The 19835-nt window shown below is 37.6% G+C and overlaps 1 protein-coding gene across 2 annotated transcripts in view; it reads right to left on the bottom strand.

Annotated features, from left to right (window-relative positions):
• BAZ2B (bromodomain adjacent to zinc finger domain 2B) overlaps window positions 1-19835 on the bottom strand; it is a gene marked incomplete at its 5' end in the record, with an annotated part of 87768 nt that overhangs the window by 42424 nt on the left and 25509 nt on the right. Inside the window, 9 exons of one of the 2 annotated variants that reach the window (XM_082001416.1) lie at window positions 633-694; window positions 847-939; window positions 4724-4934; window positions 10751-10852; window positions 11127-11235; window positions 11777-11837; window positions 14256-14552; window positions 15853-16462; window positions 18827-19225. In XM_082001416.1, the coding sequence (XP_081857542.1) occupies window positions 633-694; window positions 847-939; window positions 4724-4934; window positions 10751-10852; window positions 11127-11235; window positions 11777-11837; window positions 14256-14552; window positions 15853-16462; window positions 18827-19225 (1944 nt within the window). The remainder of the gene's footprint in view (window positions 1-632; window positions 695-846; window positions 940-4723; window positions 4935-10750; window positions 10853-11126; window positions 11236-11776; window positions 11838-14255; window positions 14553-15852; window positions 16463-18826; window positions 19226-19835) is intronic. The other variant, XM_082001417.1, reaches the window with a different exon arrangement.

The following is a 19835-nucleotide window of genomic DNA, read 5'->3' as shown; positions in this document are numbered from 1 at the left end:
ATATATTTTTAGATGCAAAAATTTTTTACTCCCTTTTAAAAGATTTTCAGATTCCCAACATACTTAACTTTTCACTGATTTGTTAAAATCAGTTGTTAAAAAAATTAAAAGCCTGCTTCCGTAAGTAGCTTAATTTGGTAAAGTTTATACAGGCTCACTTTTATTGGAAGTATTTGCTACGACAATATTTAACAAGACTTGTATGTTTAAAAACCCGCATGTTGAGAAACAAGCCTTCGCACACAACCTAAAACCACTGACAGCCAGCCAGAATCATTGAAGAAGCTAATTACACTATAGTATTTATATGAGCAGATATAAAACTGTTTGTTTTCACAGAACCAAATAGAGGAAGACTTCATCACTGTACTTTAGTAGCATGTTTTTTAATTTTTTAAGGAATTACATCTGTTGGGTGGCTTAAATCAACACAGACAAAATTGGGATGTCCTGAAAACACGGACAATAACTACAGAATTTTAAATAAAGACACTTTGTGCTCTTTAAAACTAGATTTAAAACGTTCACTTTGTAATCAGCATACTTAACAAGTTACTAAATAATTAAAATACTCCTTATTCAATAGTCCAAAACATAATTTAAAGAGCTTATTTATCAATCACAAAGTTTACCTGCTGCTTCATTATCTTTATCTGCTCCTTCTGCTTTCGCTTTTCTTCGGCTGCCATAATAGCTAACAAACAAAAGCAAACCAAAAATTAATTTCAGCAGAACATCGCAAGAGACAGGTAAGTTTTCATTAATTCAAAATGAATTATTCAAAGTAATTCCTTCCTTCCCACAATAATCTGCTAGTGTGCACAAAGTTTCACAAGTAATACTTACCTTGCTGTTTTTTTGCTTCTTTGGCAGCTCGAGCTTGTTCCTGCTTCTGGAGTTTTCGCAGTAGCTTTATTTGTGCTGCTTGCCTAGCTATCTCTGTTACAAAAAGAAAATATTAAGTTCATAAAAACAGCGCTGTCCAACAATAAAGATATAGCTCATATTGCAGACATTTGCATGAGGTAAAGATAAAGAAAACTCTTATGCACACAATTTATCTTGATATTTCACTATTACCTGTCTTCTAGTGGTATCTCGTGTACCAGTAACTACATCAACAGCGCAAATGAGCATGGATAGTTTCTACATAAAAGAAAGTACTATTTTTGGAAGAAAAAATACCTTTTAAGTGATCAGGCCAATAATACTGCTTCATTTAAAAACTGATCTCTTCCTTCTTTTTAAAGCAGAACACATTTGTGTCAGAGTACGAAATCAACTCTAATTCGGAAAGCATGTAATTACTGTTTTCCTGGTAAGTCACCTCATGTAATTATCTAATCCTTTTTTAACAATGCAGTAAGAGCACGCTCACCTGGGGCACACTCCTCTTGACTGTGGCCACCTACAGCCAGCCACTCTTCCGCTAATGAGTCACTTCCTGAGGCATCCTACTACTTTAAGTGGGAATATCTATGAAACCTGGATGAACCGCTCATGAACACACTGACGTAAGACAGCTATAGGAAGGATCTTCTGGAGGCTGAATTCAGCTTGCTATTCAAAAGACTGAGGTCCAGGACCTCTTTAATCACATTCTCCAAAATACTGTCAGCTTCTTGTGCAATGACCAAGATGCAGGCAGACATATGGAAAAATCCATGTATCGATAAAATGATGCTGTAGGTAGCAAGGGTAGTGTAAATAGGTACACAACAACAGGGAAACCTTCAGGGCCAACGGGAAAACATACAGAAGGAGAAGTTACACCTTAAACGAAACAGAACCAGCAGGTGGAAATTAGAATTTATGTTATAGAGGAGAAGTTAAACTATGAACTATGGAAAGGACAACAGATATGGAGGACCGCTTAGTCTGAATTGACACACTCCATGAGGAGGACGTAGTTGATGTTCAGCACGCATTTGAAAAGGACAGATGGGAAACAAACACCTATATGGAAGGAGGAAAAAAAAAAAAAAAGGAATGACAAATCAAACCACTTGTATTGCCATTCAACTAGTATGTGCAGTATTGAGCAAAATTTAAGGGCTTCCAAATCAAGCCAAGAAATCTAAAAAAGAAATTAGGGAAACTAGAATTCTTGGTATTAAATGATAATCCAGATGTAGCGGACAACGATAATTAATAATACACGGTGTTACCAGGTACCAACAGTACAGGAATATCAGGATGAGCTGTAGAGACAGAAGACCAGCCTTCTACACAAAGTGCAGTATCAAGTCACACAACATAAAAACAACAAATGAAGAGATCTCTATGTAGTCCATTTGGTGGAACCCTAAAAAAAGCTGTACCAAAGCAGTCTTCAAGCATGCATGCTTCAAGTGAGCAACCTAGAAGCAGATAAAAAAAATGTATACTTGTCCAGGTAAACACTGAGCCACAATCTAAAAAAGCAAAAAGGTGGTCCATGTATGTGGCTCTTGGGAAAAGGAGGCTGTCATAGGAAAATGGTGAGCATGTAAAAAACTAAAAGCTTGAAGAACAGGAAAACCTCTGACATGCCAAACTTAAAGAGCGACTTAGGCTAAAAAAGATTGTGAAGAGCACCTTGCAAAGGATGCCTGAGCAGAAAGTAAAAGATCTTTACATAAGTCACAACAGGAAGCCAGAAATGCAATCAGTGGTACCTAACAATGAACAGGATAGAAAAAAGAGCCTTAGAAAAAAGGTTACGGAATTGTAACTGACTTGTGCCAGTCTCTACTGCTGAAGATATTGGGTAGATTCCCCTACTCAGTACATCATCTACAGCAGACAGGTCAGAAGAGCTAGATGAATCTGAGGTGAATATAAAAGAAGTATTAGATCAAGAAGGTAAGTCAGATGTTAACAGATCACTGGGACGGGACAGAGTAAGCTGAGAAATTTGAATGAACACTAACATGAAACCTTAAGGCACATTGATCTGGGTGTTCACCATATTATTAAGAACAGCCACTGTCATAGGATTGGTGACTCTCATCAAATAAAAAAAAAAGGGCTATAGAAGTAGTCTTGGAAACTGCAGATCAGTTACTCTGATTTTCCTTTCCTGTTGAGGTGGTAGAGTCTTACTGTACATATTATGTCTTAGATGTACTTACTGAGTACATTATAAAAGACCGTCAGTTCAGATAGCATAGCTTCTACAAAGGGAAATTCTACCTAATTTGGGGTTTCAATGAGAGTGTCAGTAACAGGGAAATAAAGAGAATCTAATGGACATAATGTATTCAGAATTTCACAAAGTATTTGACTAGGTTCTAAGTCAAACGTTTATTAATAAACTAAGCTCTTACGTGTCACTGAAGGAAACTTTCTTATGTTCTCATGAGGGGAGAAAAGCAGCAATGTAGATATGAACATACATAACACCAAATATTATACATTCCGAACCTTCTTGTATATATAAACCATATGTTTTTGTTCCTTTTATTAAACGATACAGCGTGTGGGGGGAAAAAAACAGACATGGGAGAATGCTCCTAAATACTTCCCCCCCACCCCTTACAGTGACAAGGGAAGATATAAAGTGAAGCAAAATGGCTTAGTGACTAGGGCTTATCTTTTCCCACTGAGAAGAAAAGACTTCTGGTATCAGTTACTGTGGCTCACCAATAAATACACAGCCTCTCAGGAACTGCTACGATGCTTCAGTAGTTGACACAGTTTCCTAATTCTCAGACTGAACAAAAGGTGGTGGTGGCCTTAACACACAGGTAAAATAGCTGTGCAACACTACAAGATATACCACGTACTAAGGTATTTCTAAAACTGCCTTCTCTCTGCCCATGTGTCCAAAGCACTACCATTGCATGCCTTAAATATATCTATACAGAAGAGTTCTCTTTGCAGGCAACAAGGGAAAAGGATGCAAAGAATCGCACCAGGGCGGATATTAAAGGCACCTGTACTGCTAGCAAGGACATTATGCAAAATACAGGTAACTACCCAAACATTTCCAGAGTCAACACATGAAAGAACAGTTAAGTCTTAAGTTAAAACAAACATCCTCACTCCTGGGCTGTAAGAATTTTTCATATTGGATTAGATGACTTCAGAAAATATGATACAGTTATGGACTAAATAACTGAAATTCAGAAGTCATGTACCTGATGTTTCTTTAAAACCAGGCCCTCACCCTGTTGATATATAGTAGTACTTGATATAAGGAAAGTTCTACTGTCAACATTGGCACCACTTATTGCCACTCAACATAGGTTGAGTAGGATCCTACTCAACCTTATGGGCATTTATGTCTTGTCACTGTCAAGGATTTCGCAAGAAAAGTATTCTCCCTGGAACAGCCAAAAGCTCCACAGAAATGCTAACTTCAGTGGCTCCTCAATTTCAATTTCTAGGTCCACTGTTTGAGCTGATACAGGGGAAAAGAAAGATCTGTTAATTTTTGCCAATTAAAAAAAATACATCAGTAGTAAACAGATTGTTGGATGTTAAATTAAATTTTTATAATTCTAAATAAAGTAACTACAGAGTAAGCTGAGACATGCATTTACACACACGCTTCCTCCTTTAATCATATATACGTTTACTGATCTTGAAAAAGGCTTCAGTAAAAGCATGTGACAAATTTCCAAAATAAAATACTGTATACTAACATCCTAGTAAGACACATCACTCCTGTTTAGAAAACAATATTAACTCTCTATGTACTGATACCTTCTGTTTGTGAAAACAGTAACATACTTCTTACCTTGAGCCTGGAGCTTTCTTAAAAGCTTTGCGTCGGTGTTGTCTAGAAATTCAGTGGTACCAACATTCGGAGGTCGGCCTTTCCGTCGTCTCATTCTTGACTCCTCTCTAGAGTGCTGTCTGTCTGGATTTGGTGGTCGTCCTCTACGCCCTTCCATAGCTCTGATACGGGGAATGACTTCCTCTTCCTTCAGAAGACACCACTGTACACCCTTTTAATTGACACATTTCACAGACAGGTATTATAAACACAGATTAAAAGAAGGAAAAATAAATCTAAGACACTTGAAAACATTAACAGCAATATATATATATGTATTTTGCTTTCAAGTAAGTTATATACATAAAATATGCGAGAGCTGTGATGTACTATTTGGGTAGTACAATGTTTTTATGATGCACAGGAGCTATATATTGAGAGCTTACCACTATAAACTTTTGTGAACTGTACTGCTATGCAAGATTTTGAAAACTCTTCAGAGACATGCACAGTATTACCTAGCAGGTATGCCACTGCTGTGTTATTTCTAGTCCTTTCTGACCAAATCGCTTATTGCTCAACCGTTTTTAAAAAGCAAAATAGATTCTTCCTTATCATGTAAACTCAAAAATAACTACCCTGCTTTCACATAATCCACTGCTCAACGTGAACGAAAAAAATGTGTCAAGCTATGAGTCGCTGTGTTTCAACTGTTAAGTGTTTACAGAAATTTTGACATACATAACAAGCAAATGCAGCAGTGTATTTTCAAATACTGCTTTCTGGGGTGTTGTAGATCTCAACAACAGAGTTGAAAAAACACAGACTCACTTTATCCTTGAAGTTTTATTTAGTACAATTTAGTTCTCCCCTCATCCACTGCAAGAAATTAATTTCTGTGCCAACTTGAAGCAATCAGAAGTTCATAACTTTTAAGAATCCACCTATCTGAACTAAAAGTTATGTTAGCTATATTCTGTAACTAAACAAAGTATGCAGCAATAGATTCAACGCTTTCTTTCACTATTACTACTATTGTTTTGTGGAATCTCAAAAACAAATACTAAAATACTTTGTTAATATAAATACCCAAGTTAGAGTTCATTGCATCTGCTGAGCAGAGCAGGTGCGGTGTCTATCTGACCCTGTTTGACTGAACAGGAGTATTTCAAAATTGTAACATCTTTTACCATTTTCCCAAGTTTTTGAAAAATGCGGGGAAAAATGTAAATATCCTTCAGGACTACTCCATAATTTGCGTTAAAAAGGTTTATTAAAGATTTTGAAAACATCTGCTAAAGCAAGAATGAAAGTTGGTAAGTTATAAAACATTAATTAAGTATCTGATCATAAAAAGTACATTTGCATTACCAAAGTTTTCACATTTATATGTACATAAATACTGAAATAAAATTTACTGTACCATAAAACACATTCTTCCTTGCTTATTCTGACAATTTATGTTTTAATTCTTTCTGCTTGTTTTTCATAATTACAAATGTTTAACATAAGATTCAAAAAAGAAATGGCATTTTGCTAATGAAACATCCAGATTCCAAGAAAGCTATTTTCTGGAAGTCTGAATCACTCCCAGTTAAGACCATCCCAAGAGTACATCTCACACTTGAATTACAAAGGGCTTTGTTATTAGCGATGCTCCTAAAAACAAGCTGTTCAGAATCATGACCATACCACTATGTGTACAATGCGTCATCGCTAAGGACCTTTTAATCCAAAAGTTACCTCTACCAGTTAAACAGAAGTTAACTCGTTTTCTATCTACCTACAATTTGTCACAGGCTCAGCGTGTAGAGCAATGTAAGCCAGATTTAATACTGTACTTATCACCTACACCAACCTCCAACCTAGGAAATCTTATCCCATAAACTGCAAGCGCGGGGGGGTGAGGGGGGGCGGAGGGCACGCGTATAGGCTACGTAGAATTCAAAGAAAAGGAGGAGAAGCAACCACAGTTCAAGAAGTACCCACGATTCTGCAGTGGAGACTGCTCTTGCTTTGTATTTTCTATGGTTTAGTGACACTAATGATAACAAATACGTGGAAAAGAGAGAGGTCTACAAGATCATTCGTGCCAGAGATGCTATGGATGTATATTACATTTTCCTAATGCCTCCTAAAAGAGAAACTAGAGGCCATCAAATGAAGCTAGTAGAAGGTTCAATAAGCAAAAGGAGCTGGTGTTTCAAGGAATCAGGAGAAGACTGTTTAATGTCCTGCCAAAGGACATCATGGATGCAACAAGTTTCAACAAGTTTAAGAGAGGACAAGACAAAAATAGTCCAGAACAGATCCACTAAGGGTTAAGCAGGAGTTAATTGACCATCTATATCTTTTAAAATCTGACCCAAAAAGCATATCTATTAAAAGAAGATACAATCTGATATTCTGTGGATTTTCAATATTCCAAAGAAAAAAATACGGGGGTTGTGCCCCAACATAGGAGAATCGGGGCTTTCCATAAAATCTAAGCTTCACTACACAAATGTTAAGAGAAAAAACTGCAATAGCACAGTGAAATGTTGTGTTTTAGTGTTGAAACCAATCAAAATATGAATGTAATTCAATTTCTCACCTTCAGGAATCTACCACCTATTGCAATGCTGTATTATAATCAGGACATTTGCCAAAAAGGCACCAGATAACTGTGCGTGCTAGCAGAATCAAGCTCAATGCCTGTTAACCAAGCTAATGAACAAAACCATAGCCACTCTGCAAGAAGCAGACATCCTCACTAATTTCAGTTTAGATTTGTGAGAGGAAGTTAATAACAAAGCTTTCTAAATTGAATTGCAGAATAAAAAAAGCAAATAATGACTACTACATTACAAACACCTATGACAGCTGACTTTATAGTTGGTTGTTCTGTATGGTATTTCTATTGCATCTGTAATAAACACCTTAGACTTCTAAATACTTAAGTCTCTTAAGTAAACAACAGTAAGCTTGAGAATTGGCTTAAAAGAGGTAGACTCCATGCCTTATGAAGATGCACCATATTTGTTCTGAGGCAGCACCACAATCAGACACTCTGAGGAAGAGTAACGCACATAGGAGTTACTTCACACTAGAGAGATGGGGAAAGGCACTTTAAGCACTTTCTTCCTTTCCTGCTCCTGAAATCAGCTGCCTTTCCAGGCAAGCATTTAGACTCACTCGGGGAAAAAAACCCACCAACATTATTTTCACAGCTTTATGCAAAATCTTATTGGGAAAAAAAAAGTGCATGCTATGTTTACCATGACTTAACTATTACTCCCAGAAAGCTACATCCAGATTAAAGAGCCTGTATTTTGCCCTTGATGATATTTCATCTTCAGCTAACATGCATCTGAACGCAGCTCCAGAGTCACCTTTTCTCTAGCTACATCATGACCCTGCAAAGGAAAGAGCTGAGAGAGAGCTGGGAGAGCTGCTGAGCCTGGAGAAGAGAAGGCTCACGGGGATCTCACCGGTGTGTATAAATACCTGGAGGGCGGGTGCCAAGAGGATGGAGCCAGGCTCTTTTCAGAGGTGCCCAGTGACAGGTCAAGAGGCAGTGGGCACAAAGTGAAACACAGGAGGTTCCCTCTGGACATCAGGAAACACTTTGTCACTGTGACGGTGACGGAGAACTGGAACAAGTGGGCCAGGGAGGTTGTGGAGTCTCCCACCTTAGAGATTTTCAACAGCTGTCTGGACGTGGTTCTGGGTAACTGGCTCTGGGTGACCCTTCTTGACCAGGGGGGGTTTAGATAAGGTGACCTCCAGAGGTCCCCTCCAACCTCAACCATTCTGTGATGGATACTCTTGGTGTTCTATATTAATCAAAGCCAGCAAGATGCAATCTTAGGGCACAGCTCAGTATCATTCCACAACACTGTCTTCCACCTACTAATTGATGCAGTATTCCCACCCATATTACTCAATTACCGTATTACTCAAACTCGTAAGAACCCATGCCCTCTATCACCCCAAATCACATTCACACTGATCTTCCTAAACCACAGCAGTTTAAAGCCTCCAGGTCTTGTCAGTGAACCTCCACATTTGCCAAACTTCAAACATTCCTCTAACCCCACTATTTCGTGTCCCACTTCTGCCAGATATGCTTCTCTGTTAAAGCAGTTAAGCACTGCTTTGAATAACCCATAATATCTGGTTGCTTGTGTACCAGGAGAAACACAGGCACTATCAGAAGCAGGTAATGCATTATTTTTGGCTTGCCGTAGGTAATTCTTCAGTATAACTCACTTAGCCCTTACATCATTTTCTTCACATCTTGTCGCATCTTTAAGTTTTGTGAAACTTACCCAATCACTTTGGATGCATGCTGCATGTCTCAAAAGATGACAGAAATATATAACGAAGAAAAGGAAGAGTAACCACAAAGGCTATACAGAGTAATTGAAATTACAGCAAAAGCAGAAATAAAACTCCTGGAATTACCTCCAGACATCGGTGAAGATATGATTATCACATATTGTTTTGAAGCTGGACAATTTACAAAATTCAGTAAAAAGCATGCAAACTCTCTTCATGAAATATCAGTATCACATACTGTTTTACTAAGTGCACGCTATCAGTCTGTGTAGCCCAACTGTTTACATTATAATCCTCTCATTCAAAATCTCACACATAAAATGTAAATACATTTTAGCACATTTGAAACAGGTGCCCTCCAGTCCTTTTTTTTTTTCTTTTAAACAAGAAAGCTTTTCCTTTGTCTAACCAAGTCTCAGTGGAACCTACCACAAACTATATGAGTGAAAACTACAGTGAGATGTACAGCAACTTAATATTCCTATTGCCAACCTTGCCTACAGAAACCTGCCTTCATTCTCAAGTTCTATAGTAACAAAGGGCAAAATCTGCAAATCAGCTCATGAATTACAGGGAGAAAGAAGAGACAACTAGAGAAGGGGACAAGACTAATGAAGTAATATGGGCAGACACAAAAAAGGTACCAGGTAAAAAGACAGCAAATACCCAGACATGACATCATAGTCACAGTATAAGGAATTATTTCAATCAGGTACATAATGAAGTTCACAACTACTCAACTTGCAATTGTTGTTTTATGAAGGCCAAACATGAACAGGGTTTAGCAGTGTTTTACCCTGTAAGCCATAAATCGGAAGCATCACCTGGAAGCAGCTGCTTACTATGCAATCAGTCTGTATTGCTTTCAAATTCATACCATGTAAACATTAGTATTTCTACAGGGTGTCACAAGGACACAAGGCTTAGCTAGAGCCTGAATTCAAGATTGCTGAGATCATGGTGTTTGTCCGCATTCCTGTAGTTAACATATTCAGGATACTTATCTTTTAAAGAAGCAAATACATTCACTGACATAAGTCCAAAAACTTTCGCGCACATCCTGAAGACAAGGCAAGATGACTAAAATACAGTAACACAGTATGGCACAAACACAGTATTCATTTCCTTAAAATTTTAATTTTACTTCTCCTTGTGTGGTTTATCTACACAAGGTCTAACAGTTCTACCCCTGTAAAGCATAACTGGTAAAACTCAGCACTCCTTCCAGTAAAAACCTCATGCTTCAGGAAGCTCAGATGGTATTCTCAATACAGGTAGCACTTGTATTTAAACACGTATTTTATTAATATTATGCACATGAATACATAAAAAGAGTGTGATTGAATGCATACATATAAATTACTACCAATAGCAGGTTTGTACAGTAAAGGAAAAAATAGAGTTTTAGTCAGAAATATCTGAACACCGACCAAGATAAAATATGTAGCTCAGAGTTCTTTCGTACTAGACAAACCCAGGCTCAGAGCTGATCATAAGGCATGCCAAACTCCTGCAACCTCCTAATAAAATCACCGAGGAGTGGTTTTCAACACTGCCAAGGATCAAGCTCTCAGCATCTTAATATACCTACTATTATGAAACAAGCACAATCTTTAGAAAGAATTAGCTAAAAACAGGCAATGCTTCAGACTGTAGCAAAATTATTTCACCTAAATTTAAGTTAATGTTCCTTGGATCAAAGACTTTTACTTTTTAAAAAGTGGATACCTGCGGTCCATCTCTGGCTTCATAGAAGTCACCCACTCCTATTTTTGCACTGAAGCTGAAATTGTCCCTTGAGATATCCATTATTCCATTTCTGCTGAGATACTGAAAAAATCACATATTTTTCCACTTCAGCTTGTAAATAATTACAACCCAGCTTTGATGTACAGCTAACTTTGTGAGTGTAATGTTTTGCATATTCTATCAAAGCAATACGCATTTATAGGAGATCAAATCAGTAACAGACTGAGATACATTACGCTTCACATCACAGGATATTTTGACATAAGTATCTTTACTGGAGGGAAAAAAATGGCACTTTTTAATTGCAAGCATGCTTAGTAGCATTAGAACACAGAAGTTAATAAAAGGAATGTACCTTTACTACTTCAGGATACTGTCTCAGCTTCTTTCCACATGGTGCAAAATATGCTACTTCTCCTTGCAGACGACCACCGAAGTTTCTTATTCGGGTTTCTCTTTGCCAGCTACAGTAATGTGAAATAGTTGCATACAACAACACACTTTTTTAAAAACAAGTAATTTGTATCAACTTAAGATTTTTACGAAAAAGGCACATATCTAAAATGTGCAAGAATATCATAAATCAAATAGGCAAAACCAGAAATTGTTATTATGTAGTGTCCAAACTCTGACTACGTGTGGATTTATTTATATCAAGCTACTTACGTATTACCAAATTCTAAATTATGTAGAACTATATTTCAGAGAGTGATCTGAAGTCTATACTGGCTCAGATCTAACCATCAGGATTAATTTCCAGCGGCAAAACTGCTAAGCGATGGGTCTTGTTTGCAAAAGAGCAAATTTGATGCACAAAAATTAACATGTGAAATATGCTGACACTTCTAAAGAGATTCACATTCACTGTGATTTGGAAATCTAAGTTTTTGAAGCCCTTTCCTTATTATTCAGCCTCAAAAAACTTTTAAACAGTCATTTCTTTACCAACTGACTTTTGAAGGTATTATCTCCCTTTAAGGAGTATCAAGTATATACACAACCTACCCGTATTCGAGAGGAACACGCAGCTCCCGTTCATCTGTTACTCTTCGTCTTTTTGAAATACCTAAAACAGAATTTCTGATTAGCACCTAAGAGAATTTACAAAATGCAAACATGTTCCTAAAATATACTTTTATCCTTATATCCCAAAACCAAAAGATAAATCATTTTTACATTCTAGCCATTACGTACCTCAAGTACGAAAAAAATTAATGTAACTATTCCCCTTTTGAAATACATTTCCCTCTAAGTTTCCTTTAACCTCTTCTTCTGAGATTATAAACAGAAGAAAACCTAATTATGCCATATTGAACTACTTGCCTTGTTTGGCACTCTCAGATACTGCTAAAATAATTCTTTGTACACCTGCTTTTCTATACTAGACTGTATTTAAATTTTTTCTGTACAGAAGATGAAAATTAGAACACTCTTTACTTTAAAAATCTATACTTATAACAGGCTCAGCCTTCAACAAAAACTGTGTATAGATTGCTGCGAACGGCCAAATACAGAAAATTTTTCGGATTATTCCAGTTTTTAAAAGTTCAAACAGATGTTGTGTTTGTGCCCGTCAATAGACTAAACCAATAAGATGACAGAGACAATTGCCGAACATGGGGTTCTGCGGAGTGCCAAGGGCTCGTACTTTTCTCAGGCCTCTTTGAGAGAACTGTTGGACATGAACTATGTACACAGACAAACTTCTGGAAGATGCATTTCTCAAAAACATTGTTTGGACCTTGTGTGAAGAACGTGACACATCTCTCCCCTGTGGCAAGGACACGAGGGAGTATCAGTATCAGACTGAACCCTTTGAAACTTGCTCCAACCTCTCACAGCCAAAAGGAGCATCACATGATGCAACGGGACGGGTTTCCCACTGAGATGCCTGCACGACCTGGAAGCAACTGCTAAGAAAGAGTCTGCCATAGAAACTATAGCTCAGCTACAGACGGCGCCGGGGAACTGCCCACGCTTGGATGTCAAACTTCTCGGACACGTGTCCACAATCTGAAACTAGCGTGACCGACTATCGCGTTACTTCTGATAGCCACAGTGGAGGGGAGGAGCCTGCTTGTCCAAATACAAGTGAATTGAAAAAATGAGTTCTCCAGTGAAAAACAGATACAGAGAAGAGACACAAGAAGTCTTCAGTGACTGACCAGCTTTAGGTAAAATGGACACAAAAATATTTTAATTGTATTATGGTGATGATTATTATTAGGGAAAAACTACTACACCTAAAACAAAGACACAAAACTAATTTATTAGTTAATACCTCCATAATACACCTCCATAAACAGACAAAAATCCGCTATCAGCTTTTTCAAGGAATCATAAATCAACAAGGATTCCTGAGCAAAAAAATTCACTTTGTATTTTAACAATTTGGATTACTCTTAATGCATGGGAAATCTTTTACAAACTGTGCAATTAACGGGCCTGCGTCTGGGAAAAAAATATGAAGTAGATCACATTACACTGCTTCAAAGTTAATGCCCTTGATGACGTGGAATCAAATTCCTATTCCACTGAATCCAAATATAAAAGCCAATTTATGAGAGGGTGTCCCCATTTAAAAATCTACTTACTTGCATGTTAATTAAATATAAAGTTTCTAATTCAAAATAGTAAATACACAACCTCGTTCAATTGTTACCATGCAAAATGAGAAGTGTGACTTTCAAAAAATGCATTCTTTCCTGTACCAGTAGTAATTACTAAATTAGTCATGAAAGGAAGTATTAAAAATGCTATGTAACATCAGGCATATGCTAAATGTACTTTTCATGAACCTTTTAGAAATAATTCCTTGCACATAATCCACAAATTCTACTGTGAATTTTGAACAAATAAAGTTGTATTTTAACTAAATACAGTTATTAAATTTGTTGAGGACGGGGCAGAAATAGAAGGTTCAGAATGCAAACTGACGCACAGAAATTAGAAATAAATAATATATAGTTGAGGATAAAATGGTAACTAACAAAGAGTAAATAATTAAGAATCGTAATGTAATAAATATCCACTCTGGCTATTTCATCCTACCTTCTCTCAAATAATTGTATGAGTTAAAATGTCCTGGACTAAGTGTCACGTTCAGGTCTTGAGAACTTGCAATTCTGTGACGGATTTTAATGCCTGTTGCAGACAGCCGTGAAAAGATCACAGAATCACAGAATGTCCCACTTTGGAAGGGATCTCAAAAGATCATCTGGTCCAACTTTTTGTGGGAAGGGGAGCCTAGGTAAGATTATGTAGCACCCTGTCCAACCACATCTTGAAAACTTCCAGTGACAGGGACTCTACCACATCCCTGGGGAGGTTGTTCCACTGAATCACAGCTCTTACTGTCAAAAAAAATTTCTTTCGTATGTCAGGATATCACTTGATACCAGTGTCTAAACTACTTTTATAACTAGTTTTACAACACATGCCACTTAGATGTTACATTGTACTATAACAAAAGACATTGAGGTACCACAGTGTGTACTTGGTGCAAGAGCAGATGGTGCTGTCCCAAGAAAAACCGCAGACTGGGACTCGGGACATAAGGCAGCTGGTGCAGAGCTTGGGGTCTTTGCTACTTGGAGATTAAGAAGGGTGGAATGAGCTGCAAGACCAATGGAAGAGCTCTTCGCAGAGGATGAAGTTTTATTCAGTTTCAGTGGAGTTTTTTCTCCCTCAGTGTCTGTATCCGATTCATCTTGATCTTTATCATCCTCATCATCTTCATCCTCAGACCCTTCTGTATCTGACTCAGAATTACTGTCAGACTCTGTTCAAAAAAAAGTGTGGCAAAAGGCACATTATGACTTGATACCTAATGGCAAATACATTTAAGTTCTAACACTTGCAAAGTCTTCTGTCTTACTCATTTGTCTTATTATTGACTTCCATTTATGTTTTATAACATCATTCGAGTATAAATTAGTTAAAATTAACTACCTAAACTTTAAAATTACTATAAATGTAACAGCATAAAGGTAATTCTGCATGATGAAGCACTGTTGTTTCAGATGGATGACTTTGTGTTTCCACGAGGAGATGAGACACAGAAGCTGCAGTATTTTTAGCGACTGTTTAACCTAGAAGGAGCTACAGGCGAGACATCCCCTGCGAGGCAGGCAGTGGCTGAACACTACCACTGGAAGGGCACTTCACAGGTTGTGACATCTATCATGAAGAGGAAGCAAACGATGGAGCTGGGTACAGGCTGAAAGGTGTCAGCACTGAAGTGTGGCGATCTGGGCAAAGGGAGAGTCAGAGACAGAGTGACGGGTGGACAGGGTAAGGAGCTGAAGATAGGCTACAGCTGTGAGGAAAAAAAGAGGGTTAGTACAGGATGTGTGGATGAGAGCGGGAAAGAGAACGATGAAGATGGAGCTGGACCCAAGGGGTATCGGCACACAGGGGAGAACAGAGTGACCAGGAATACAATGAACTCTGTGAAAACAGGCCTTGCCTTTCTGAATTGCTTACGGGCCTTTAAAATAGTAGTCTGAATGCTATCTGTGAACACTGCAGCCCTTAGTACTGTCCCGGTAATTTTCTCTAATCTTGCTCATTGGCTACCATGCTCCTCAACAAAGCCTAGAAACATGCTTTTTTTGCCACTCTTGACAATTTAAAGGCCTTTGTTTAGTCCCTCTCTGGCTGGGGAAGCCTGTTCCGCAGATGGCCTCTGCCAGACAGAATAATTAACCAAGCCTATTCCCTCCGTCCCCCTCCTGGGGACCTTGCCACATAAGCAGTATGTGAGCTGCAGGCTGGGTGATTGATCTGGAAGGTAGGTCTCTGACAGCCTCTCCAGAAGGCTGTGAAGCCATCTTACCGGCACAGCTGAAAGTATACTTGCCGTATGACCACGTATCAGAATACCCACAACGTGATTTTGGATATGACACAATGGGCAACTGGGAGACATGTGCTACTTCCCAGGATATCTGTACGCTGTGTGTGCCACACTGCCCAAAAATCTCCTATCCCTACTTTAAAATACGGTGGGAAATGCATGTTTTCAATACTCAAAAAAAAAAAAAAAAGTTTTTGCTTTTCCTAATAAAAGATTAAACCACCTGATTGGCTATCATCAGAATCATCATCTTCATCGTCCTCATCTTCATCTTCATCATCGTCGTCATCATCATTTGAGTCGTCAGAGTCCTTACTGCTGGGGGCATCTGAGTCTACCCCTCTGAACTGCTCCACCACCAGTTTTGCAGAATGAAGGCGGTGTTGTGTTTTTACTGCATTTACTGCATTATTGCTGACTGTTTTATCCTTTCCTGAACCAGGTAACACAGGAGAGGTAGAGGGCATAACAGGCGTCCGGTTACCAGCTGTTTTTTTCCCACATGCACTCAAGTTTACTGGCAAAGAAAAGGGGGCACTACTAGAAATGGCTACGCTTTCATTGATCTTGGTCTGGGATTTCAGTTTCGTAGTAAGTGCAAGAGGAGCCTCCTGGATGACGCTCTGAATAACTCCATTGGGTTGGTGATTACCTAAAAGTGCATTTGTCAGGAATGGATTAGAATGGTTGTTTTCCAAGGATGTGAGTTTTTGATGAGCTGGTGAACTAGATGCTGATTTGGGGCTTGACAAAGCTGCAATAACCTTCTTCAGGTTCTTAGATGATTCCTGTTTCTTTAGCTGTGTCACTGGGAATGTCTGTTTATATTGTTCCTAAAGAAACAAGAAGACAGAGGAATAAAATATGGGTTGGGTTTTTTTGTTGTTTTTTTAGTATTCAGGCAGGTGAACTCTATGAAATCTTAAACATTTGCTAAGCTTTTTTACTAGGTCAAAAGTAGGTGCTAGCTACAACAGAAGACAGGAGTAACAAGTTAGTCTCGTGATTTTCACTGTAAATCAAGTAGGAAAAGACAAACTGAACTCAAGATGAAGCTGATCTAAATCATGTAGGGAAGCTTTTCCACTTGCTATATCACTCTAGACAGTGTTTTTCATAAAGATATTAAGCATCTTGAGAAAAGGTTTTTTTAAAAGATATTACTCTTCTTTACTGGCATAGGAAAAACCCTGCTTTTTTATATGCTGAAATGAATAGATCTCATTAGTGAATATAAAACTAGATTTAGTAATTTGTTCATTTTAAAGCACAAGGTAAACACAACACATTAATGGCTACAATACTAGCAGAAAACCAAGAGAAGGCTCTTGGCACAGAAAAATTGTATCAAAAAACAACATGGGGGGAAAAAAGGTATTACTCAGAATCACTGTGACATACTGGGTTTTCTAACTCAAAAAAGTAGTACTTGAAAGTTCATCAGGTAGAACTTAACCAGTAGTGGCTCAGAAACGCATGTAAAGCTTACGCTGTCTTTAGTTTCAAGACTCTTCCAAGGAAAAAGAAAATACATCACCTTTGATGGAAAAAAATAATAGAACGGATAAAGATGGTACATTTTAAATAATTTTTAAAATATTAAGTCAAATAATTTTAAGGTACTAATGTTTAAAACGGAATAGGAAATTATGAAAACCTTTAAAATAAATATTCACACAGCGCATGTTTCCAGTAAAAGTTTTAAAGAAATCAAATGATTAAATGGGTGATGTATCATCAGCTAAAGACTCATAACCTAAATCTGACAGCAGAAGCCTCTTCCAATAGCAAAGACGTATGTTTTCATAATTGTAATTTATTTAACCATTTCAGGTAAATGACTAGCTTATTTGAATTTTCCAAAGTAACTCGGTGTTTAAAGGAAAAACAGTGTTTCTCTTCTGGTCTAGGAATAAAAACTATGTGATAAAAATATTTTTCAGTCCTCACTGAGGACTGAGTTAGCTGTGAATCAGAGTTCAATTTACTCTTCACCAATCCTACTTAGTTTAAAACAAAGTTTAACAATGAAACTTGCCTTGGCAAACATACTTTTATATCTATGTCAAGCCTCAACATTTCTAAAATGCATAGACTTTTATTCTTTTCTAATCTCCTCTCAAATCTAACTGAACAGAAATTACAAAAATTCATTGCTGGTCACCATAATCACTACTAACAAGATACATAAACCAAGAGTTTACAAAGAATTTTTGTAAGCTACCGAACTGTTAAGACACATGCATGTAAACATGTTGTGGAGTCCTGACCAGTAAAAAGGAAGATCAAATTTATTGCGATGGCCATACTGAGTTTTAACAGCTATCAGTGCACAAATATCCTGTTGTCGTTAATGAGCAAACAAACCCCAAGATTAATTGAACCTTTTTGTAAAAAAAGGCCTTCAGCTACTTTGTTTAAAATCATCATTAAATGTTAATTTTAGTTACTCTGACTTAAAACTATCCAGCTTGAAACAAAGCTAAGCTATGCTTACATACTATATATAGGAACCATTAAATCAGCGTTCTGACAGAAACTAGGAGAAGCAGAGGAAGAATATCCAGGCCACAGAATTTACCCGCGAATACTTTTCTTATTTTGATATTAATTTTAGCTACTCATTTTCCTTGAGAGATGCATGACAAAATCCTTTGCTTGCTTTATACCCATTACTCTCACCAGTTCACTGATTGCTTTCAGCAGAGCTGTAAAGTTCCACTATGTGATGAGCAAGAAACTCAAGTTTGGCATTATGGGACAGTACGACTACATCATGTATACATTGGGGTACGCATGCATGCATGTGCACCACCAAGTAGATGACCCTTCTCCGACACAAAATTATGGAATAGTTCAGGGCACTTGTACAGTATAGTGAATCATCTCTGGAATTAGTAATATTTGATGCCCTTTAAAAAAATCAAAACCAAAAACAAACACCAAAAAACCCCACCACCACACACACCCCCCCCCAAACAAAAAGCATAGTTCAGAACATACACTACAATTTAGTCAAATTTACACCATTGAGAAATCCATATCAACTCTAAAAATATGCCAAAAAATCATGATATGAAAATAAATATACACACAATTTTAAAACATCATATTTAAAACAGTTTGATAGCACATGCATGTTGCATCTTGCTAAACACACAACACAGGTTACAAAAACCCAGTGATTTTTCACTCACCCGTTTTGATCTTACATCGCTGGTCAAAGAGAGAGATTCTTCAGAGGTATTTTTATTCCCTGCTTTGAGTAGATCAGGGGAAGGAACTATGAGTTTTAAATAGGTTTCCTTTTTGGCTTGATGTACCAAAGACAAAGGTTTCACATTGGGAACCAATCCCGTGGACTGTATTACACTGGTGTGTTTGTTCACAGATTCCTCCTTTGCCTGAGAGCTTTGGAAAATAAATGGAAGCTGCTGTGACAAAACCTGAGGCTGCTTCTGCTGGGACTGGAATGATGAGTGAGTCTGGGAATCAGACACAAGAGGTATCTGCTGGTGTGTTCTTGTTTCTTGGGACTTTTCATGTGGTTTTTGTCCATCAGTTTTCGTATCTGTTATGCCAGTATGCATTAGCACCTGCAAAACACCAGTTAAAGATCCTTAATTAAAAAAAAAAAAAACCAAAAGTCCATCATCAGTCCCCATGAAACAATCATACTATTCTTGGCAGAGGATGAAAAATAATGACTTTAAATTTTAATAGTTTCAGCATGTGAAGCCAATGCTTAATAGAGGAGGAGTACTACATGATGGTTGTTTTTTAAATGTGTTTTTGACTGTAAACATAACAGGATACTCGGGATTCCAATCTTGTTCTTCTATTGGCTACCAGGAAAAGAAACCATGCTCTTAGGGAAAAAGCAACTGCTAAAGCAGTATCTGTAGGAAGATATATTTCCAACACACTATCAGCACATAGCACTTAATTTCTTTACATGTCCCACTTTGTAACAAAAACAATAGTCTACCAACTGTTAAACTCCATGCCCGTAAAGAACAACACACACACACACACACAAAGGAAGCAAACAACCCAGAAAACCCTGAAGCAAAACCAAAAAGAGTATTCTTAGCATTCATTAATGTGTAGTTAAATAATTGCTCACTGGTACAAACGTGAACAGGTCAATTTTTCCACAAATACCTTTCAGTGACAGGACTGTAAGCAGCAGAGTGAGGTGTCATA

The sequence above is a fragment of the Phaethon aethereus genome (genome assembly GCF_964289735.1).
Source record: "Phaethon aethereus genome assembly, chromosome: 6".
NCBI classification, from domain to species: Eukaryota; Metazoa; Chordata; class Aves; order Phaethontiformes; family Phaethontidae; genus Phaethon; species Phaethon aethereus.
This window is presented reverse-complemented; position numbering and strand designations above follow the sequence as displayed.